Here is a 24,477-nt window from a genome sequence, read left to right on the forward strand (position 1 = left end):
ACGACAGTAATGAAAGTGTGGTGGTGCTTGATGGTCGTTGGTGTGGGTTTGAGAGAATGAAACATCAACAGTTGTAGTGTTTTGGTAGGGAAACAATGGTTTAGGGGGTTAGAGATGGTCGTTGTTCGGTGGGGTGAGGGTGGTTCAGTGGTGGTGTGGTGTCGGTGGTTTGGTAAGGCAGCGGTGCAGCAGGGGGTTGGAGATGGTGGTGGTTCTGTGGGTGTAAGTGTGGTTCAGTAGTGGTGCGGCGGTGGTGGTTTGGTAGGGCGGCAGTGGTGCAGGGGGGTTGGAGACAGTGATGGTTCGGTAGGGGTAGGGATGTGAGGTGGTGCAAGCTAATGAAGGTTGAAGATGAGGAAACATGGAATTAGGGTTTCTCATGTTATAAAGGGGCTAGTTTCATTTTGTTGTTTTGAATTTAAAACAAAATCACATTTAAAATGTCCATTTTACCCTTCATTTGAATTTTACTAAAAGACAAAAAAAAGGATTTGTTAACAGAAAATTTTTAACAAAGTTTGCCATTTGGACCAAAATGGCAACAAAACAAAAACCACAGGGACTCAGATGCAAAAAGTTTGAGATTTAGAGTAAGTGGCAAAACTGCCCAAACCTCAGGGACCAAAATGGCAATTTACCCTAAAATTTAAAGCCCAACAATTTAGTCTAAGTCCATATCATTTATCAATTTAATTGGTAGCCCAAACTCCAAACACTTCATTTAAGAATTAAGACTGTTTTTTTATTATGGGAAATTGGTCTGTAATAATCTCATCTAGACCTTATTGGCCATTAATAATCCCACCTCAGAATATTCCCCCCACCAGTCCCACCTTTCACATATTTTTCCTACAATGGTCCCCCGTTAAAAAAACTTAACGGAGTTAAGCTTTTTTCCAAATTACAAACAGATTTTTTAGGGCTTTTGATTAGAACGACGATACGAGTCCATTGATGTAAAACTTGCCTCGAAACGGTGCTCCGAACGATGAAAACGACGCTTCAATTCGGGTGTTTAAATTTTCAATTAACCAAAATCAAGTCACTTGGAGCACCATTTAGAAGTAAGTTTTACATCAATGGACTCGTATCACCGTTCTGATAAAAAGCCCTAAAAAATATGTTTGTAATTTGGAAAAAAGCTTAACTCCGTTAAGTTTCTTTAACGAGGGACCATTGTAGGAAAAATAGGTGAAAGATGGGACTGGTGGGGGGAATATTCTGAGGTGGGATTATTAATGGCCAATAAGGTCTAGGTGAGATTATTTGAGGCCAATTCCCCTTTTTTATTAGTAATACTTTATTTTTATTTTTACTTTTAGGTTAAGAAGTATTGCAACTTTTTTTGTTAACTTCCAAAACTAAAGAAAATAAATAAAATTGACAAATTGGATTTAAATAATCCTAACTTTCTTAATTTGGCCGATAATAATCTCAACTCAGTTATTTGCCGATAATAATCCGAACTGATCCACTTTTATCCGATAATAGTCTGCGTTAAAAATAGCTTAACGGAGTTAAGTTTTTTTCCGAATTATAGTCTACGTTAAAAATAGCTTAACAGTGTTAAGTTTTTTTCCGAATTACAAATCGATGTTTTAGGGCTTTTGATTGGAACGAGGATACGAGTTGATTGACATAAAATTTACCTCGAAATACTGCCTCAAACGACGAAAACGGTGTTTCAATTCGGGTGTTTAAACTTCCAATTAACAAAAATCAAGCCGTTTAGAGCACCGTTTCGAGGTAAGTTTTACATAAATTGACTCGTATCCTCGTTCTGATCAAAATCCCTAAAACATCGGTTTGTAACTCGGAAAAAACTTAACTCCGTTAAGCTATTTTTAACGGCGGACTATTATCTGCTAAAAGTGGACCAGTTCGGATTATTATCGACAAATAACTGAGTTGGGATTATTATCGGCCAAATTGAGAAGTTGAGACTATTTAAATCCAATTTGCCAATAAAATTTTCTTTCAGGTGGCTAAGCTCATAGAGAGAGTTGAAGCAGTATTCATAAAGCACTTCTGTAATGGAGACCGTCAACTAGGAATGAACACCTTAAGGCCGAAATCTAAAAGAGAGAAGCATTGGGTTTCATTCTTTGTCGGTAAGTTACGAGCATCCTGCAAGATAATTACTATTGTAACATCAATCCCTCATGCCAACCAATATTGTCCGCTTCTCTCATTCATAGCCAAGTTGGGGCATTCCTTATGGCCCAGTATCACTCCTATGGACAGAATTTACAACTATGGACATGTACAATGCAACTCATCATCATATCGTCATGTGCAGGTTGCTTCTTTGGATGCTCGTTAGCACTTGTAGCCGAGATCATTATAAGTATACACGCTAGAGATCTTCTCCAGGATGAAGGACAAACCAAGTACATGAACACCATCTTTCCACTATACAGCTTATTTGGATTTCTGGGGTTGCATATGCTGATGTATGCCGGAAATGTCTACTTTTGGGCGCGTTATCGCGTCAATTACTCATTTATATTTGGATTCAAGCAGGGAACAGAATTGGATTTCAAACAAGTTCTGCTCCTCACTTTTGGTCTATCAGTTCTCATTCTTTCAACTGCACTCGCAAATCTTGAAATGGAAATGGATCCAGAAACTCAAAGTTACAAAGCATTGACTGAATTACTCCCTCTAGGCTTAGTCATTGTAAGAAATCCATCATTTGACTTTTGCCTATTATACATTCATGATTCATGTATTTGTGTTTTACATCGACCATAAACTCTGTTTTGCAGGTTGTAGTTTTGATGGCAATCTGTCCATTTAACATCTTGTATCGCACAAACCGTTTCTTCTTCTTGACTTGTGTATGGCACTGCCTTTGTGCTCCTCTTTATTTAGTCACTCTCCCTGATTTCTTCTTGGCTGATCAGTTTACCAGTCAGGTAAGATTCATAAACAACTAAAAATAAAGTGATCAAGAAACTAAAAATCATTGATTTTTTTCATGATTACAGGTCCAGTTATTGAGGAATGTGGAATTCTATGCATGTTACTATGGCTGGGGAGATTTCAAGAAGAGGGATGCCGCAACGTGCAACGAAAGTAACGTTTATAAAATTATTTATATCGTTATCGCTGTTGTCCCCTATTGGATTCGATTTCTACAGGTACGTTATCTACACACTCATGCATTGTGAAGTTGTAAAGTACGACGCGTGAAACAAAAGTTGTTGATTATCGTTTGTGTAGTGCATACGACGGTATTGTGAAGGGCGTGATTCTACACAAGCCATGAATGGACTGAAATACTTATCCACCATTGCTGCGGTTGTTTCAAGGACAATTTATACTCAAAAGAGAGGAACAACCTTAAAGATCATCGCTGCATCTACCTCAGGAGTCGCAACAATTTTCAATACTTACTGGGATTTAGTGATGGATTGGTGTTTGCTATGCAGGAATTCTGAGAATCCATGGTTGAGAGATAAGCTTATTCTGCCCAACAAATCTGTCTACTTCATAGCAATGGTAATTAGCAAGATCTTGTCACACCTTAAGCAAATCACACATAATTCTTTTGCCCATAGAGATTTATTGGGCCATAAGTTCTTAAAATTACCAACGCATTTTGGGCAAAAATGTTGTGGATGAGAGAACTCCACAGTTAAGCGTACTTAAGCTCCATGTGGGCAAAACGAACAAATTCAGATAACGACTATAATTATCGTTTGAATATTGATTGGCGTTAGGTGATTTGCAGGTATTGAACGCGATACTGAGACTTGCGTGGATGCAAACGGTATTGGATTTCAATGAAGCCTCTTTCCTCCATACAAACGCTCTGATTGCAGTAGTTGCGAGTTTGGAGATCATTCGACGTGGCATATGGAACTTCTTCAGGTTGGAGAATGAGCATTTGAACAACGTTGGGAAATTTCGCGCTGTCAAGTCGGTGCCATTACCTTTTAGTTACGAGGACAAAGACAAGGATCTATAGTTCGTTTTTTTCATATAATTGATAATTGTAAAGTTCTGTTATTTATTCGTTACAAAAATTTTAAAAAAAAAAATTCCAACAATTGAGAAAACAAAACATCCAACAAAAAGATTCACACAGTTGGCATTAAACAAGAAAACAAAAACCGTTACTTGTGAAGGTGAACGTCATCACAATCTGGTTCCGACTGCGGATCAGTTATAGCTCCAGTGTCATCGACATCCTGGTTGCCAAATATAGATGCAAACGATAACGGGTTTGAGGTAGAACTTTCTTTCTTAAGACCCTTTATGGTTCTGATCGCATCAACCGTCCGTCTATACACATCCGAACCGCCCTCACCGATCGACACTCGTGCGGTGGTGTTATCATCACTAGCCCGTGCATTTGCATCTGCATTTGTTTTGCTATTACTAGAAGATTCAACTACTTCCGCTTCTAAAGGGAAGAGGAGGTCTAGATTCTCTTCACACTCGTGGACTAATCTTGTAAGAGGTTCCGTTGTGAAAAATGGTTGACGAAGAGCAAGTTGTGTGAAATGTACACGCAGTAATCCACCCGTTCGTTTGTCGTACTTTTTTAATATCTTGATGATACCTGTAATAAACCCAAAACAAATAGAAAGGTTTATTCAAATGATATGTAATGGATAAAAGAATTATCCTCTTGACCCGACCCGTTTGTACCTGCAAAATTTAAGGAGCTGTAGTTTTTAAGAAGCACCATCTCGCCGTGAATGGTGACAAATTCTTGCCGTATCGCCATCAATTCATCACTGAATTCAATTTCGGATGTAAAGACTCCATCTTTGCAGCTTTTCTCCTTCACTCGCTCGATTCTATGTTTTAGCTCCTGGTTAAATCACCAAGTGAGACGGACTGTTTCCATATATGATAAATCATTGGTTTTCCACCACTTAAGATTATGAACATTATAACAAAAGCACAAAACATTTCAACACGTACTGAGCCGGTAATAGGCTAACTTAATAACCTCTTAATCAACTTAAAGATGGGTGAAAGTTATTAGCAGGTCATCATTAAGAACTAATAAGTGACTCCTTTTGTAACTCTTTATAAGCGATATGGTCCCTAGGTCCCAAAGTAGCAGGCCGATAAAATAACCTCCAATTCCAAATTATGAAAGTTACAACTTTCCCGATAATTAAGGACATACAAAGGATTCATAATTCTAACTCATAACCCGATGGGACGGTTTGTCACAGCCCGCTTCCTTGTCTGTGGAGTCTCTATCACTACCAAAATCATTCCTATCAACTCTTTTCATGTTCCTAGTTAGCAAATCTACATCTTGGCATGTTGGTTCAGATTTACATTAAAGAATAAAATCTTGCAGCCCGGTGCCAACTGGAAGATCTCGAAAACCTAATATTAAAAATTTAAAGAGCACTATACAAGAACACACAATCTATGTTTCAAAAGGCCCCTAGGTGCTCAGGCGCAGCCCAGCGCACCAAATGCGTTGCGGCCTGAAAGGCGAGCTTTCAGGCGCTGCTTCAGGGCATTCTCTGGCCAAAATTCCAGCCAAAAGTAGCCCTAAACAAACCTTTTAAACGCCTAGGCTCCAGGCTTTGTGGGCTTTTGACAACATAATAATCAGTTCAATCCACTGTTGCAGTTTACTGACTTCATATCCAACAACTTAATTCAATAACACAGTTAAAACTGTAGATTCACAACCTCCTTCCCTAAATTCTACCAAGTCAACAACAATACTCATTCAAAGACACATAATTAAAAGATTATTATAAAGTCAAATACGTTAGGTTAAATTTTAAAAACAGAAAACCTGAAAGCGGATGACGAATTCTTCCTCTTTATCAACATAGAAATCATTGAACTTATCGAGTTCTTCATTAAGAATCCTGACGAACCAGTGCTGGAGATCGGGTGAGTGATTGTGATCGGGTGACGGCTGAGGATCGTCGGGGGTGGGGTTAGGAAGGCGTTTCAGGAGTTTTTTAAGGGGTTTGTAGCACAAGTATTTGTCTTTCCATTCGGGTAGGGTTTGTTCCAGATGGATCCCGAATTCTTTACCGAATTTCATCAAGATGAAGATCGATTGAAACGGAGAGAGAGAGTAGAGATGAGAATATTATTGTGGTGGAATATTCTATTCTATTGTTCTTGATTCGAAGGATAAGACGTGATATAATTTAGTAGTAGACAGTGACGTCCTCCTTTTGTGATCTGTCTTTTATATCGTCACCCATTATTCTCCATGGATGCTCTAAACTATTTTTGTTTATAATTTTCTTTTATTTCATTTCATAATGTATCTATACTTTCTATAAAACGAAAAATCCTAATAACATAAGAAAAGTTGAGGTGTCAGCAATAGAGGCTGTCTAATAAGATTTTTCTTATGTCATCAACAATGAGGTGGAAGCCAAAGAGAGAGCATAGTGACATCGTAAATTCAAACCACTGCCCCACTTTAAAATTTCAAAGGTCTGGCCCACGTTCTTTCTTCAAACCACTGCCCCACATTTAAAGGTCTGCCCACACTTATAAATTCAAACCTCTGTAATCAAAACCACTGCCCAGATTCAAAATTTAAACATGGCTCCAGATTCAAAATTTAAACATAGCTCCAGATTCAAAATTTAAACATGGCTCCAGATTCACGGTGCTGTGCAGCTTTCAGCCTAATTTCGGGACGAAATTCCCTAAACAAGGGGAGGCTGTAACACCCCGTGTTACCGAATGTCAAAGTCAAAGTCAAAGTCAAGATTGACTTCTTTGACCATAGTTAGTCTATTTTATGTTTGCAATTACGTTAGTTGTATTATGTGGAGTAAGTGTTGTTAATCAAAGTAATCGAATGATCAAATCAATGTGAAGCGCTAAACGACTGTGAATGATAGGAAGTAACAATGCGATAAAGTCAATTAATCGATAATCGAGCTAATCTAATCATCATCGAACTCGAGACTCGAATTACGCGAATTCTGGTGTTAGTATACGTGTGTGTGTGCCTTATGTGTTACTTGTGCGTGTTTACTTTATGTTATGTGTGGTAATCAATTGAAACTCGAAACTCAATCGAACTCAATCAAAATCGAATTATGATAATTGGTGGCGAAAAGACAGCGCGAGACATAGGTGATTGTATGTTAGATATAGTGGTTGAGATTAAAAGTAATTTGAATAGGAAACTCTATCGTATTCTCATCAATCGCAATCGAAATATCGAAAATCGTCGAACCGAACGCTCGAATCAGGCAACTGAACGATCAGGCTCCCAGCCGATCGGACTGCTGTCCGATCGGGGTGCCTGACTGATCGTCCAGCCTTTTCCTCTTTTGGAAGCCTATAAATACCCCTTGTCACTTTCAAACTTTCTACTTTTGGAAACCTCTGACCGACCAGCTCGTGCTCCCCTCCTTTTCTCAGATTCCTTCCGATTCCGGTAAGATTTCATCCTAAATCTTGTACTTTCTTGATCTATGCACACTCCTACACCTTTCTATCTTTCAAATCTTACTTTTTAACCGTGAAATCATCAAGATTCAAGTGTTCAAGGATGATGTCATCATGGTGTTCTTGAAGAATTCCATATTTTGGCTTCAATCCACCAAGAATAACTTGGATCTAGCCGATTTCCACATAAATAAGCAAAGATCTATCATAGATCTAAACATTTACACGGTGAAAAGGATTGAAAGAATGTTTTTCCAACTTTCTTTCAACTCTTTTACACTCATTGCCTTCAAACCAGTAGAAACGGAGTTTGAACCGACTCACTTATCATCCTAGTAGTTGTGCGGTTCAAGATTCGGATTCTATCCACGAGATTCACCGACTTCGGGTTAAACATTAAACTCTGTTCCGAACAGCTCACCGGCCGGACTTGGGTGATTCCTGTCCGAGCAGGAGAAACAAGTAAGAACGAGGGTTCTGTGGTTCAACTCGTTGTCAAAGTACCTCGATATAATGTCAAACAATCAAAACAGCTAAGTGTTAGATGAACCGGCCGACCAGGTCAGGAAGCTGACCGATCGGGCTGGCTGTCCGAACGGACAGCCCAGCCGATCGAATAAACCAGCCGATCGACCAGGCCAACCAATCGGCTAGCACATGGCCCCACACTTTAACAAATTCATGAAGTCTAGTATTGAACGAAGTACTGTTCGATCGGACTACGGTCTGATTTGAATTACTCTTCGGATCATGAGATACTATGCTTCAACACTTAATCGATTTTCAACTTGTTCAACACGTTGGAGTGCCACCCGATCGGTCGGGCCGTCCGACCAGGTGACACCCTTATAAGAACTTGTTGTTGAAGTACCTAACCGATCGGTTAAGCCGGCCGATCGAACGGTCCGTTCGATCGATCGACCTGAAAAGTAAGGATACTCCACTGTTTTCAAATACTACAACGAAAACCTCAAAAGGTCAAACCATCATACACAAACACATCCTTCTCAAAGGAAGAAACAAGCCACTCGAACAGTCCATCCGATTGGCCTACTGACCGACCGGACAGACTGTCCGAACGGACTGGTTAACCGAACGATCAAGCCGTCCAATCGGACCTACCATCCGATCGACCAAGCTGTCCGACCCTCCGACACTTGTTTACGTTTTACGCATTGCTTATTGTTATGCTATCGAACTATTCAGGCTAACCCTACTCTCAAGTGCTCCCTTCAATCCATCAATCACTGTGAGTATACTCGAACCCTTTTTGCTTTAGCACTTTTGGGTGTTACATACGTTACTTATTCTAAATCACAATCGAGCACACTACTCAATTATTTCAAGCGCTAACCGTTACCGCATGTATTATGTGACTAAATGAATGCTTGTTGTTATGTTTACACGTGGAATGTTGTCTACCTGCCTTAACGACGATAGTACTATAGTTTGGACTCAGCACCCGTTCACACGGGGGTTGTTAAGGACAATTACTTGCATGGATTACGGTGGTAATCATGTATTGCGAACTGCCTCGGGTAGTCAACCCGCAGTCATTGGTATCGATAGATCCATGTCGATAATTAACATGCTTTGTTTTCCTCTGTGTACGTGCTGGTTATGCGTAAACTATTTCGAACTCTATATGCTATTATCAAACTTGTATGCTCACCTTTACATTTTATGTATTGACTTTACTTTAACGTATATGACAGGCAATTAGGATGCTTATCTGCTAGGAAGGCGAGCTTAGAATAAGCGTCCAGAGCATAGTTGTTTGTAGATCTTGCAGATCGAGTCTCTAGAAGCATTTGAACAATTTTTATATTTAAATCTGAGTTGTCGGAACAGAATATTTGACTAGATGTTATTTGTAATAATTTGTTTGCCATTTGAGGTACGGTATGGGACATATTATATAAATTGAATGGTAATGATAGTTGTTATGGAAACTTCTGGACAATCTGTTTCGCTCAGTGCCATGCCCCGATGATTCCGCCATCGGTTGGGGTGTGACAGATTGGTATCAGAGCCATAACTATAGGGAATTAGGCGGGACTCGACCTAGTCCGGGTCGTTGTCTTAGAGACCTAGACTATAGTTAGGAACCAACAGACCAAGATTATGTGCTATATATCCTGCTATTTCTCGCCTACACCATCACCGCACTCAAATTTTCAATAATGAGAAGGCGATTTAGTCAAGATTAGGTGTAAAAACCGCAAACTCTCGACTAAATTGTTGGATCAATGCTGTTTTATCAACCTATCAATGATTTCTTCATTCTTTTCAATAACGAATGCTTGTTCAACAGGAGATTATACCAAATCAGGAGTGAAATCCATATTTTGATGAATAATCTCCTCTATTTTACTAAAATCAAGGGAAAGTTGTCAAGCTAGGGGTAAAACCCTAACCTTCCCGGCTTGCCCGTGATTTTACCACAACTCTCACCAAAGCCTCGACAGACTCCAAAGACCTGAACTCACGAGTATGACCTAGGGAATACGTGCTGAATGCCCAAGAATCGAGGCAGAATCACGATCCCGAAGGTCGAAAAGTGACGACAAGTCTATTGAGAATAGTCGAATCGCTTTGGGTAGTCAATGTCTAGTAGCCGCAGACAATCTAATTCTCGATTTTATGTGTTTCTGAGTCAGCAGTTATCACTCTGACAATTCGTCGATTTTATGTGTTTTATGTGTAATTACCTGTTTATGTGTTTAAATTTTTGGAAGATTGTTCGATTTTTGCTATCACTTCGATCAACACACACGACTCGCATTACTCTTCTATCTCAATACGCTAACAAGTCGCTACAAATAGAGACGACATTACGATATGATATCCGATTATACTATACTACTCAACATGTTATACGCGACCGATATATACGAACGACACGCGAGCTTTGAATGATAGGTTTCTGTATTCTGACTGCATCTGTGATTAAATGTGTATGTGCTTCTGTGTTTATGTGTCTCTGTGCTCTACGTGCTTATGTGCTTCTGTGACTACGTGAATCGATGATTATGTGCTTATGTTTTATACGTGTTTCGACGTGTTCCTGAGCTTTAGTAAATAATAGACGTGTGAGGTGAGATTCGAATTTGATGTGTCTGAGACCTACGACGATGTCTGTTGCAGACCATGTTGTCATCCGGACACCGAAACCCACTTACCCGCCAAGAGAAGAGAGACAGACGTCTTGCTGCTATCATCGCCAAGCAAGTGGCAAAAGCTGTGAGCGACGTCTATGAAAACGTCAGCAAATCTTCTGAGGAGTCGAGAACTGAAGATCCCAAGGATGCTACCAAGACTGTCTTCAGCTTTAAACAGTTCAAGGCATGCGGACCAAAAGAATTCACCGGAGAAGATGGCCCAACGGCTATGTTTCAATGGTTCGATTCTATCGAAGTCACTCTGCGCCAAAGCGGCTGTCCTGCAAATCTCCGTACCTTAAACGCAACCGGCGTCTTCCAGCCCCGAGCTCTAGACTGGTGGACGGCCGAACGAAACAAACGCGGGAATGATGCAGCTTATGAGCTGACTTGGGAAGAGTTGAAAGCCATCATGATGGACGAATTCTGCCCTCCCCATGAACGCCAAAAGCTGGAGGACGAGTTTTGGAACATCAAGCAGAAGGATGGAGATAACGCAACCCTGACTGCTCGCTTTAAACAGCTCAGCATCATCTGTCCCGATCAAGTCAAGACATCAGACATGGCCATCAAGAAGTATATTGTAACACCCGTTCTTATAATATAAGGTTTAACGTATCATTTACGAAAAACAGTCATGTAATTAAGATTACATATGCATTGGAAATTACGGGTTTATTAAAACTTTTTACAATTTAAAAGGTATAGAACATATCATGTGTACGTTCGTTGTTTAATATAATAACGATACATAGTGCGGAAGCTTATTTCGTAATCGTGTTCAGTTCTTGCTCGACGCTTGATCTTCATCCGTGCACTCTTAGCATTCACCTAGGATCAAAACCAACTTAAAAGTTAGTTTTGATAGTCAAATATTAAGTTCAAACAAGTACAGGGGTTAAAAATGACAAAATTTAAAAATTTTCGGAGTTAGGGGGCGTCGCGTGACGCCAAGGGGCGTTGCGTGCCGCTAGGCCCCCTTTTTCACAGTCTGATGCTTAATCAGTTGCTGTACATTCCCAGCTCAAACCGATTTCACGGAAACGGTCATAACTTCTTCGTTATTGATCCGTTTCACCCGATTCTTTTTCCTACGCGTCCGTAATTTAATTATCCATCTTATGGAGTTAAGATCCAACATCCAACATAAATAAATTTTGAGACTTTCAAGTCTTCGACTCGTTACCTTTTTATCAAATTTTGCCCGTTTATGCATTTTATCAAACAAACATATTTGTTTGATTCCTACATCACCTACACTTCTTTAAATGAATGTTATATACCATATTAGGTTCTAATCACATGTTTATTACACAATTTAAACCATTTTCGGTTGTATGCTTATTTTGACCCGTTAAGGGTATTTACGCACTTTAAAGCTTGAAATCGCTTTTATTCATTTCTAGCATCTTATTCCTACATTTCTTATCAAGTAATCTTCAACTACAACTCTTTGTGTGTTGGATTACAATGTGTTTATCTATATGTTCCGAGTTTTGCCCTTCGGATTGTTATTTTACGGCAAGACTCAAATAGAGCTACTTGGCTAACATATTACATCTTTCAACTTCTATACTTATTCTAAGTATCTATCTAATCATGAAATTCGTTTCCAAACAACTCTTAAGGGTTGTTTGTTCAATTTAGCCTACAAGGGAGTTTTGGTCGATTTTGGTCCTTTTATGACGAAGGACTCTCTCTTAAATTATTTGACCAAAATAACACTTTTAACTACAACATAATTATGCGTACCTGGCCCGGATCAACAAGTAGACCCGATTTATACCTTGTTTTCATTATCACACCATCAATGGTGACGCAATTATCTGATTGGCTAATCGGTCCTGTTAACACAAGGCTTGACAACCACATTAGTCGCTATTGTCAAATGGTGTTATCACCACCATTCGACCCATTTGGACTATATGCCCAACGTTATCTATTTAATCAAAAACATCGTTTTTGATTTCCAATTCATACATCCATCCCATCCCGGATTTTATTATCATACCCCTTTTCTTTTAAACTCTTTTCCTACAAATTCAACCCATTTCGGCTTACGCCATGGGTATTCTTTTAACTCCGATTTACATTAGTCAACACTTGACAAATTTCCATTTTATCCTTTCTATCATTATTAGATTACACTACAAGGTAATCTTAAGGGAATTCATAATTTCTTAAAATCATTACATGATTTATTTACCGTTTTGCCCTTTTTGCCATAAACCAAGGTTTTTATCATCTTTATATGTTCCGATTCGTATCGATCGCGTCGGAAACTCATATTTTCTATATTATCGTTATCGCATTTATATCGGATAGAAATAACAAGTATTCTACAAAATTTCGTAAGCTTCACTTACCTTGCATCCCGAATACGCTTTTCCTTTCCTTCGTGATTCGTTTGACCCGCTCCCTCATCAAGCTTCCACCTAGCTTGTTACGCGTCAAACTATCATCATCATTTTCAAGGTGGTTAGATTAGTCATTCAAGATCATGACCTTCACACCTTATGAATCTTTTACCACTATTCTTAATGAACCTTATCATAGGTCGGTTTGACCTTTTTTTAAGTCAAACCACCAATTTACAAATATGAACGCACTAACAAGTTCACATGACTCGATTTAGGCATATTATCAACCACTTAGTGAGCGTCATCTTTTGAGATGCTATTTCTACTAACATGCTATCTAATTCAAACCTCAAGTAACCATAAATCAACATGTAATTTTAGTCATTGTATGCATATATACACTTTGACCATCATAACCATGGGTTTAACTCTTGTGTCAAAACCCACTTCTAATCACTTATGAACTCTTAACAAAATCTCTAATTTGTTCAAATAGTTCATTCATATGAATTAATATGATGTTTATACACATCAATTTCATCAAATCAACAAAACCCATTTAACTTATCAATGGATCATCATGAATTTCGTAGATTATCCAATAATCCAACATGTTATTGACTAGGGTTTACTCCTAGACATCATATTACTTCAAGATTCATCCATGTATGACATAATCAAGCTCAATTTCAGTTTCTTACAAATAACCTAGAATTTAAGATGGATCAAAATATCACAATTTTACATACCTTGTGATCCTTTCAACTAGGTGTTCATGAATTTGTGCTTGAAATCCGAGTTGGAGCTGATTTGAACCCTCAATTTGATCAAGTTTGACATGCACAAGGGTTTGGTGGGGAGCCTGTGTCGCCCCCTCTGTTCTTGTTCGACCAGACATCTCTATTGAGGTGTTTGGTTTTGTTTTTTTAATTAAAACTAGTAATATAAGTTTCAATTTTAACAACATTGGCCCCTCTAATTTGGTTAGTTAATTAAGTAGGGCACAACCTACTTATTTCTAACAATATTCCCCACTTATTAACTAGGTTAAATATTCCTAATTTAATTAGTGGGTTTTGGGAATCTATGACTAAGTTTAGTTTAAGTCCCGTTAACTCGGGCCTTCTATAAACTTTATTTCCCAAACGCATTCTTTTTCTCTTTTTATTAAATGTTAGATTTAGTTATATAAATCCTAATATTTTCTGGCTCAATTTTTACCACTAACGGTTCTTTACCCGTCTTTTAGTATTAACATGGTTTGATTACCAAACCCGTTTTTGGGGTGTTACATATATATTCGAGCTCTACCCGATTGTGTTGCCGATTTTGTTCACGCCGCGAAAACCTCATCGATCGAGGAAACTTACTTACTTACCGCCGAGATCAATGACAAGCGAGTAAAAGCTGGTTTTTTGGGATAAGCCCTCCAAGTCTCTGTATCGAGCCACCACTGCATCAACCGCCGACACCACGACTGCTCAACCATCCAAGTCATCACGCCGCAAGAAGAAGAAGAAGAACAACAACAACAACAGCTCCAGCAACAAGAACTGTGCAGTCACTACCACTGCTGCTCCTCTGCAAGCCGTACCGGCTCAGCAGCAGTCTCATCATCGACCAGCACCAGTTACTCAAGCGCCGCCAGCAAAGCGTGCTTACACAGGTCCCCACCCGCTCTGCCCGACATGCTCATATCATCATCTGGTGGGTCTTGCCTGTCGTTTCTGCGCCCATTGCAATTTATACGGCCATTTCACTGCCAACTGCCGCTATGGTCCCCGTCAAGCCCCAGTTCAAGCCACTGCTCATCAAGCTCTACTCCCAGCCCCGCAAGGCCAACACGCAGCTCAAGCACCCGCGATCAATGCTCGAGTTTGCTTTGCATGTGGTGACCCTAACCATTTTGCAAACATGTGCCCGAACAGGGTTGTGAAGCAAGAGCCCCAGCAGCAGCAGCAGCAACAAGCAACAAGAAGCACGCGCCAGAACCTTCAACATCAATGCTCGTTAGGCCCAGGCTGACAACAACGTGGTTAATGGTACGTTCCTTGTGAATGGTATTTATGCATCGTGTTTGTTTGATACTGGAGCCGATAACAGCTTTGTGTCGTTTGAATTCGAGAAGCTTCTTAGTGGTAAGCGTTCTTATCTCCCCTCGTCATTCGAAGTTGAAGTCGCTACTGGAAGAACTGTCGCCGTTAATTCTGTTCTTCGTGATTGTACTCTCGAGCTCAACAATCACGTCTTCCCAATCGACCTCATTCCAATGCAGCTAGGAAGTTTTGATATCATAGTAGGCATGGACTTTCTTCGCGAAAACCATGCTGAAGTTGTGTGCTTCGACAAAATGATTCGATTCTCGCTCGCGAATGGTGATTTATTATGTGTGTACGGTGAAACTTCTTCGAAAGGTCTCAAGCTCATGACATGTGTACAAGCTAGCAAGTATCTTCGCAAGGAATACAGAGCTTTCTTGGCCAACATCATAGTAGCGGAGAAGGAAAAGAAAAGGAAGACCGAAATCAGAGACGTCCCAGTGGTCCGTGAATTTCCTCAGGTGTTCCCTGATGATCTTCCTGGATTACCGCCCAGTCGTGATATCGACTTCCGCATCGACCTCATTCCTGGAGCTAACCCCGTAGCCAAAGCCCCATATCGACTCGCGCCATCCGAAATGCGGGAACTCTCGAACCAACTCCAGGAGTTACTTGAAAAAGGCTTTATTCGCCCGAGCACCTCTCCTTGGGGCGCACCAGTCCTTTTCGTCAAAAAGAAGGATGGGTCGTTCAGGATGTGTATCGACTATCTGGAATTGAATAAATTGACCATCAAGAACTGATACCCTCTACCTCGCATCGACGATTTGTTTGACCAGCTGCAAGGTGCTACGTGTTTCTCGAAGATCGATCTACGCTCAGGCTATCATCAGTTGCGTATTCAGGAAGAAGATATACCCAAAACCGCTTTCCGCACTCGCTACGGCCACTATGAGTTTGTTGTTATGCCTTTTGGTTTAACCAACGCACCCGCGGTTTTCATGGATCTGATGAATCGTGTGTGTAAGCCGTATCTTGACCGTTTCGTCATCGTGTTCATCGACGACGTCTTGATTTATTCCAAATCGAAAGCCGAACACGCGCAACATCTACGTTTGGTTCTCGAGTTACTCCAGGGGAACCAACTCTATGCCAAGTTCTCCAAGTGCGAATTCTGGTTAGAAGAGGTTCAGTTTCTGGGTCACATCGTGAATAGTCAAGGTACCCATGTCGACCCTACGAAGATTGAAGCAGTTAAGAGCTGGACTACGCCAAAGAACCTGTCTAAAGTCCGTTCTTTCCTCGAATTAGTGGGCTATTATCGACGATTTATCGAAGGATTCTCTAAGATCGCTGTGCCGCTTACCGCTCCTACGCATAAAGACAAGTCTTTTGTTTGAGGAACCGAACAAGAGTCTGCTTTCCAAACCTTCAAGCATAAGCTATGCAATGCTCCTGTTCTCTCATTACCCGATGGGAACGACGATTTCATTGTCTACTGTGATGCTTCCAACCTTGGCCTTGGTTGTGTCCTCATGCAACGAGACAAGGTTATAGCCTACGCTTCTCGACAGCTCAAAATCCACGAGAAGAACTACACAACCCATGATCTCGAGCTAGGCGCGGTTGTGTTTGCATTAAAGATTTGGCGACACTACCTGTATGGTACCAAGTGTACGATCTTCACCGATCACAGGAGTTTACAACACATCTTTAACCAGAGAGAACTCAATATGCATCAACGCCGATGGTAGAACTCCTCAATGATTACGACTGTGAGATTCGTTATCACCAAGGCAAGGCAAATATCGTTGCCGACGCGCTCAGCAGACAGAGTTATTTGCTCAGTATTCGTAATACCCAAGCCCAACACGATCTCGAAACCCTCATCTGCGAAGCTCAACATGCTTGCTTTAATGAACGCACCTTGAAGAAAGAAAGAATCTATCATGATGGAGCTTAGCTTGTAAGCAAATCAAATGGGATCTTCTATTTTGTGGACCGAATTTGGATCCCTAAGCGGACCGAATTACGAAAGATTTTAATGGATGAAGCCCACAAATCTCGGTATTCTATTCATCGCGGTGCCGATAAAATGTACCAGGATCTTCGTTACAAGTACTGGTGGCCGGGTATGAAAAGGGATATCGCTCTCTATGTCGGAAGATGCCTGACTTGTGCAAGGGTCAAGGCTGAACATCAAAGACCCTCTGGCTTACTATGGAAGTGGGAGAGTATAGCTATGGATTTCATAACCAAATTTCCACCCACGTCATCAGGTCACGACAGCATTTGGGTTATAGTTGATCATTTGACCAAATCAGCCCACTTTTTGCCAATACGAGAAGACTAAAAGGTGGAACGATTAGCCCGAATCTACACCGACGAGATCATTTGTAATCATGGTAAAACCTCATGACATCATCCCTGACCGTGATGCTCGGTTTACGTCACGATTATGGGAAACATTTCAAGCAGCTCTCGGTACGTCGCTTAACCTAAGTACCGCATTCCATCCTCAAACCGACAGACAGACTGAAAGAATGATCCGTACTCTTGAAGACATGCTCCGTGCGTATGTCATAGACTTCGGTGGTAATTGGAACAAATACCTACCGTTAGTCGAATTCTCGTACAGTAACAGTTATCATACCAGCATCCAGATGGCACCATTCGAGGCCCTATACGGAAGAAGATGTCGATCGCCTATTGTATGGCACGAGATCAGTCACTCGCAATTAACTGGTCCTGAGCTATTACAAGAAACGACTGACAAAGTCCTCCAGATTTGAGACAACTTTTCGAAAGCCCGGGATAGACAGAAGAGTTATGCCGATAGAAGACGCAAGCCCCTTGAATTTGACGTTGGTGACTAGGTACACCTAAAGGTATCACCTTGGATGGGTGTGGTCAGATTCGGCAAGAAAGGGAAACTAGCGCCTCGATATGTTGGACCTTTTAAGATTCTGGAAAGGATCGGAAAAGTCGCCTACAGACTCAAACTACCGGAGGAACTCAGTAACGTCCACCCGACTTTTCATGTGTCAAACCTCCGAAAGTGCCTAGCTGAGCATGATTTGATTGTACCCCTCGACGACCTTCAAATAAACAAAACGCTACACTTCGTGGAGAAGCCTGTCGAAATCATGGATCGCCAAACCAAGCAACTTAGGCGCTCGCGCATTCCTATTGTGAAAGTCCGATGGGAAGGCAAACGAGGCGCAGAGTTCGCTTGGGAACTTGAAAGCGACATGAAGGCAAAGTACCCACTGTTGTTCAAATGAAAGCCTAGAGAGAGAAAGTAGCAAAAGGTGATTCACGGTGCTGTGCAGCTTTCAGCCTAATTTCGGGACGAAATTCCCTAAACAAGGGGAGGTTGTAACATCCCGTGTTACCGAATGTCAAAGTCAAACTCAGAGTCAAGATTGACTTCTTTGACCATAGTTAGTCTATTTTATGTTTGCAATTACGTTAGTTATATTATGTGGAGTAAGTGTTGTTAATCAAAGTAATCGAATGATCAAATCAATGCGAAACGCTAAACGACTGTGAATGATAGGAAGTAACAATGTGATAAAGTCAATTAATCGATAATCGAGCTAATCTAATCATCATCGAACTCGAGACTCGAATTACGAGAATTCTGGTGTTAGTATACGTGTGTGTGCCTTATGTGTTACTTGTGCGTGTTTACTTTATGTTATGTGTGGTAATCAATCGAAACTCAAAACTCAATCGAACTCAATCAAAATCGAATTATGATAATTGGTGGCGAAAAGACAGCGCGAGACATAGGTGATTGTATGTTAGATATAGTGGTTGGGATTAAAAGTAATTTGAATAGGAAACTCTATCGTATTCTCATCAATCGCAATCGAAATCGAAATATCGAAAATCGTCGCACCGAACGCTCGAATCAGGGAGCTGAACGATCAGGCTCCCAGCCGATCGGACTGCTGTCCGATCGGACAGGCTGTCCGATCAAGGTGCCTGACAGATCGGCCAACCCTTTCCTCTTTTGGAAGCCAATAAATACCCCTTGTCACTTTCAAACTTTCTACTTTTGGAAACCTCTGACCGACCAGCTCGTGCTCCCCTCCTTTTCTCAGATTCCTTCCGATTCCGGTATGATTTCATCCTAAATCTTGTACTTTCTTGATCTATGCACACTCCTACACCTTTCTATCTTTCAAATCTTACTTTTTAACCGTGAAATCATCAAGATTCAAGTGTTCAAGGATGATGTCATCATGGTGTTCTTGAAGAATTCCATATTTTGGCTTCAATCCACCAAGAATAACTTGGATCTAGCCGATTTCCACATAAATAAGCAAAGATCTATCATAGATCTAAACATTTACACGGTGAAAAGGATTGAAAGAATGTTTTTCCAACTTTCTTTCAACTCTTTTACACTCAATGACTTCAAACCGGTAGAAACGGAGTTTGAACCGACTCACTTATCATCGTAGTAGTTGTGCGGTTCAAGATTCGGATTCTATCCACGAGATTCACCGACTTCAGGTTAAACGTTAAACTCCGTTCCGAACAGCTCACCGGCCGGACTTGGGTGACTCCTGTCCGAGCAGGAGAAACAAGTAAGAATGAGGGTTCTATGGTTCAACTCGTTGTCAAAGTACCTCGATATAACGTTAAACAATCAAAACAGCCCAGCCGATCGGATAAGCCAGCCGATCGACCAGGCCAACCGATCGGCTAGCACATGGCCCCACACTTTAACAAATTCATGAAGTCTAGTATTGAACGAAGTACTGTTCGATCGGACTACGGTTTGATTTGAATTACTCTTCGGATCATGAGATACTTTGCTTCAACACTTAATCGATTTTCAACTTGTTCAACACGTTGGAGTGCCACCCGATCGGTCGGGCCATCCGACCAGGTGACACCCTGATAAGAACTTGTTGATGAAGTACCTAACCGATCGGTTAAGCCGGCCGATCGAACGGTCCGTTCGATCGATCGACCTGAAAGGTAAGGATACTCCATTGTTTTCAAATACTACAACGAAAACCTCAAAAGGTCAAACCATCATACACAAACACATCCTTCTCAAAGGAAGAAACAAGCCACTCGAACAGTCCATCCGATCGGCCTACTGACTGACCGGATAGACTGTCCAAACGGACTGGTTAACCGAACGATCAAGTCGTCCGATCGGACCTACCATCCGATCGACCAAGCTGTCAAACCCTTCGACACTTGTTTACGTTTTACGCATTGCTTATTGTTATGCTGTCGAACTATTCAGGCTAACCCTACTCTCAAGTGCTCCCTTCAATCCATCAATCACTGTGAGTATACTCGAACCCTTTTTGCTATAGCACTTTTGGGTGTTACATACGTTACTTATTCTAAATCACAATCGAACACACCACTCAATTATTTCAAGCGCTAACCGTTACCGCATGTATTACGTGACTAAATGAATGCTTGTTGTTATGTTTACACGTGGAATGTTGTCTACCTGCCTTAACGATGATAGTACTATAGTTTGGACTCAGCACCCGTTCACACGGGGGTTGTTAAGGACAATTACTTACATGGATTACGGTGGTAATCATGTATTGCGAACCGCCTCGGGCAGTCAACCCGCAGTCATTGGTATCGATAGATCCATGTCGATAATTAACATGCTTCGTTTTCCTCTGTGTACGTGCTGGTTATGCGTAAACTATTTCGAACTCTATATGCTATTATCAAACTTGTATGCTCACCTTTACATTTTATGTATTGACTTTATTTTAACGTATGTGACAGGCAATTAGGATGCTTATATGCTAGGAAGGCGAGCTTAGAATAAGCGTCTAGAGCATAGTTGTCTGTAGATCTTGCAGATCGAGTCTCTAGAAGCATTTGAACAATTTTTATATTTAAATCTGAGTTGTCGGAACAGAATATTTGACTAGATGTTATTTGTAATAATTTGTTTGTCATTTGAGGTATGGTATGGGATGTATTATATAAATTGAATGGTAATGATAGTTGTTATGGAAACTTCTGGACAATTTGTTTCGCTCAGTGCCATGCCCCGATGATTCCGCCATCGGTTGGGGTGTGACAGTAGGGCTATAATTTTACACTGGGGGCAAAATCGTAATTTGACAAGAAAAAAAAACCGATGACAAAAGTGTAAACTTGAACTGAGGGCAAAATCATAATTTGGCTAGGAGGAAAAAAAACAAAAACTAATGGCAAAATGGTAAATTTAAACGAGCCAAAATCGTAATTTTGCTGGACAAATGGGGAAGTGTCAGGCAGCTGTCTGACACTATTCCCCTACATGTTATTTGTAGTATATATAAATATAAATAAATTGTAAGACCTGTTCCGTATACTTAATAAAATAACATTAAAGTAGACATTTTATATCAAAATGTAACTTATCAAAAAATTTTACATCATGTTTAAAACATTCAAAATAGAGTTTAAAGTGTTTACAAAGTTCACTTTTAAAGGAAATAAAATAAGATCAATGCGGAAGCTTTATTTGGACATGTGTTCGGTTCTTGTTCATTGCTTGATTTTCATCCGGATGCTTACAACATTCACCTAAAATCAAAACCAACGTAAAAGTTAGTTTTGATAGCTTAAATACAAGTTTAAACAAGTACTATGCATCAAACAAACAAAATAAAATAATTTTCCAGCTTTTATGCCTCTCGCGCCACGCGAGAGGCTCAACTCAAACTGTCAAGTGTCGTGACATCGGTCGCGTGTCACGCCTGGATCACTATGATCCCTCGCGTGGCGCGAGGGTGACCTTTTTCCAGCAGGTCCGTTTCTGGGTCCGTTTATCATCTTTGTTTGCATCGAAATCCGATTTATAAGCGAACGGCTTATAAATTCTTTTTATGATTATTAGACCCGTTTCATCTATCAACATATTACAAGTTTATTAGCAATGATTGTATCTAGTCCTTTTTACCCATTCCCGGGCTTGTCAAATATTAGTGTTTTCGCTCCCATCACATTGCGCACGCGTTATCATATGCTTATTGTCTACAATTTTAAGCATGCACAATTAACCAAAACCAACGAAATCGTGTTTCTAAGTTTTTGACCCAAATCCAAGGGTTCATTAAATCAATTTGGCGTGTCTGTTTTTCGGCTTACGCGCTCATTATACCAATTTATTGAGTGACTTTCAAGTCACTTCAAAACGCTATCGTTTAAACATCAATTTAACCCATTTGGTTGTCGAGTGAAAACCATCACTTCTACGACATACCAAACATGTTCTAACCATTTATTTTGACCCATTTGGTTGTCTAGTGAGCTTCGTCACTTCAATGACATACCAAACTCATACATTACGCTATAAAAACATTAACATAATTACGGCTAACATATCTAACAATGTAACGAAACAACAAGTTACGTACCTTCAAAGCTTTTCCTTCAAGCACGCGTCCGCTCCGACTTGTCCGCTTGAAGATTCAATCAACTTGCCTACAGAGTTCAACCAACGACATGTTTAGAACTCATATCATTTCATATTTCGCGTAATTCACCATATTATTCAAATATGTGTTTTACTCGAAATTTCAACATATTAGCTTTCATTTAGGCATTTTAACAAACACTTGTGGGCACAATTTTTATACATATACAATCAAGTTCATGACTAGTTATTTAGCCAAGTTTAAACATCATTCACGAGTTCATATGTCTAGTATGCATAACAACACCTAGACTTACTTCATGAAAATCAAATAACACCAAATTAATGACCATAATTCTGGTGTTCATCATCATCTTACAAAACCCATTTAGCACCTAAGTGGGTGATTATCAATTTCATAATTATCATCACTAATTCATCAAACTTTTGATTAGGGTTTGCTCCTAGACATGGATTCATCATAATTTCACTCACACATTAATCATTCAAGCAAAATTTTAGATTTCAAGTGTTCACCAAGAATTCAAGATGTAACCAAATGATAAAAATCGACATACCTTGTGATACTCTAACTTGAGTGATCACTATTTCAGCTTGGTTTAAGTTAAATCTTGATCTTTGCCTTGAAATTGACTGATTTTGCGTGAATTAGGGCTAAATTGAGAGAGCCCCTTTTTGCTCCTGTGATTCTCATGACCAGAACACACACTAGAGTGTGTGTTTTGGTGTTTTGTTTTATTAAATTAAACCATTTTTAGTTTTGTCAACTTTAGTCCCTCAGCTTATTCAGGTTTCTACAAAGGGTTTCATAACCAAGTTTCCTTATTATATCAAGAACTCATGACTAACTAGGTTAATTATTCCTAGTTATTTTTATCTTGGCTATTACTGACATTTTAATTTATATATAAAATCTATATTTTTGGGGTGTTACAAGTCCACCCCCCTTAAAAGGTTTCGTCCCCGAAACTAGTATACGTAGCAAATAGCGTAGGGTAGAGGCGTCTCATCTCTTCTTCGGACTCCCACGTAGGGTCCAATCCCTTACGGTGTTCCCATTTGACCTTCACTTGGTCAATTTCCTTGTTTCGCAAGCTTTTAACCTTCCGGTCCAGAATCGCAATCGGTCTCACCACGTAATTAAGTTTGTCATCCACTTCAATGTCATCATATTGGATGTAAGCCGTTTCATCGGCTAGACATTTTCGGAGGTGCGATACATGGAACGTACTATGTATTCCGCTCAGTTCCTCTGGTAGTTCAAGGCGGTATGCTACCTTACCCACCCGTTCGACGATTTTAAACGGACTAATGAACCTTGGGCTTAACTTTCCCCTTTTCCTGAACCGAATAATCCCCTTCCACAGAGATACTTTAAGCATGACTTTATCACCAACCGGAAACTTGATTGGTCTTCATCTTTTATCCGCATAAGACTTCTGTCAATCTTGAGCTGCTTTCAAATGAGCTCGAACCATATCGATTTTCTCGTTAGTGGTTCGAACTATGTCTTTATGGGCGAGTTCACGTGGACTCACCTCACCCTAACACATCGGGGTTCGGCACTTTCTACCGTAAAGCATCTCGTACGGAGCCATACCGATGCTAGCATGGTAACTATTATTTTATGAAAATTCGACCAAAGGTAGATAAAGATCCCAACTACCTCCGTAGTCGATGATACACCATGTCTTCCAATGTTTGAATTGTTCTTTCGCTTTGTCCATCCGTTTGAAGATGGTACACGGTGCTAATGAACAATTTTGTCCCATTTGTTCTTGGAAATCACGCCAAAAGTTTGAAGTGAACCAGGTATCCCTATCGGACATGATGGATACCGGTACTCTGTGGCGTGCCACAACCTCGTTCGTATAAACCTCCGACATCTTTTCAGACGTATAAGTCTCACGTATCGGAATGAAGTGAGCACTTTTTGTCAGTCGATCTACTACTACTACTACTACTACCCAAATGGCATCGAATCCACGGTTCGTTCTCGGTAGTTTGGTTAGTAGATCCATTGTAATATGTTCCCATTTCCACACCGGAATGTCTAACGGTTGAAGTTTACCGTA

At 40.3% G+C, this 24,477-nt stretch overlaps 3 protein-coding genes and 1 long non-coding RNA gene across 4 annotated transcripts; 1 reads left to right on the forward strand and 3 right to left on the reverse strand.

Annotated features, from left to right (window-relative positions):
* Positions 1 to 1,957: 1,957 nt before the first annotated feature.
* Positions 1,958 to 4,469, forward strand: LOC118482189 (phosphate transporter PHO1 homolog 9-like; the record flags this gene model as incomplete). Its single annotated transcript, XM_035977764.1, has 6 exons — positions 1,958 to 2,111; positions 2,300 to 2,679; positions 2,769 to 2,918; positions 2,991 to 3,143; positions 3,226 to 3,504; positions 3,737 to 4,469. Coding segments are annotated over 6 exons (1,353 nt in total), but the record flags the coding sequence as incomplete, so codon positions are not given.
* On the reverse strand, positions 3,965 to 6,225 carry LOC110879168 (SPX domain-containing protein 4). The gene is made up of 3 exons (XM_022127587.2): positions 5,783 to 6,225; positions 4,660 to 4,825; positions 3,965 to 4,570 (listed from the first exon to the last, which is right to left on the reverse strand). The coding sequence occupies exons 1-3, from the start codon at positions 6,038 to 6,040 to the stop codon at positions 4,122 to 4,124; spliced, it is 873 nt and encodes a 290-aa protein (XP_021983279.1). The 5' UTR covers positions 6,041 to 6,225; the 3' UTR covers positions 3,965 to 4,121.
* A 15,224-nt stretch (positions 6,226 to 21,449) lies between these two features.
* Positions 21,450 to 23,080, reverse strand: LOC110874825. The gene is made up of 3 exons (XR_002556248.2): positions 22,960 to 23,080; positions 22,383 to 22,449; positions 21,450 to 21,549 (listed from the first exon to the last, which is right to left on the reverse strand). It is a non-coding gene; the product is annotated as an uncharacterized LOC110874825 (long non-coding RNA).
* Positions 23,081 to 23,349: 269 nt separating this feature from the next.
* Positions 23,350 to 23,784, reverse strand: LOC110876576. Its single transcript, XM_022124743.1, has one exon. It carries the CDS (start codon positions 23,782 to 23,784, stop codon positions 23,350 to 23,352), a length of 435 nt encoding a protein of 144 aa, XP_021980435.1.
* Positions 23,785 to 24,477: the final 693 nt, after the last annotated feature.

Source organism: Helianthus annuus, chromosome 9, assembly GCF_002127325.2.
Source record: "Helianthus annuus cultivar XRQ/B chromosome 9, HanXRQr2.0-SUNRISE, whole genome shotgun sequence".
Taxonomy (NCBI): domain Eukaryota; kingdom Viridiplantae; phylum Streptophyta; class Magnoliopsida; order Asterales; family Asteraceae; genus Helianthus; species Helianthus annuus.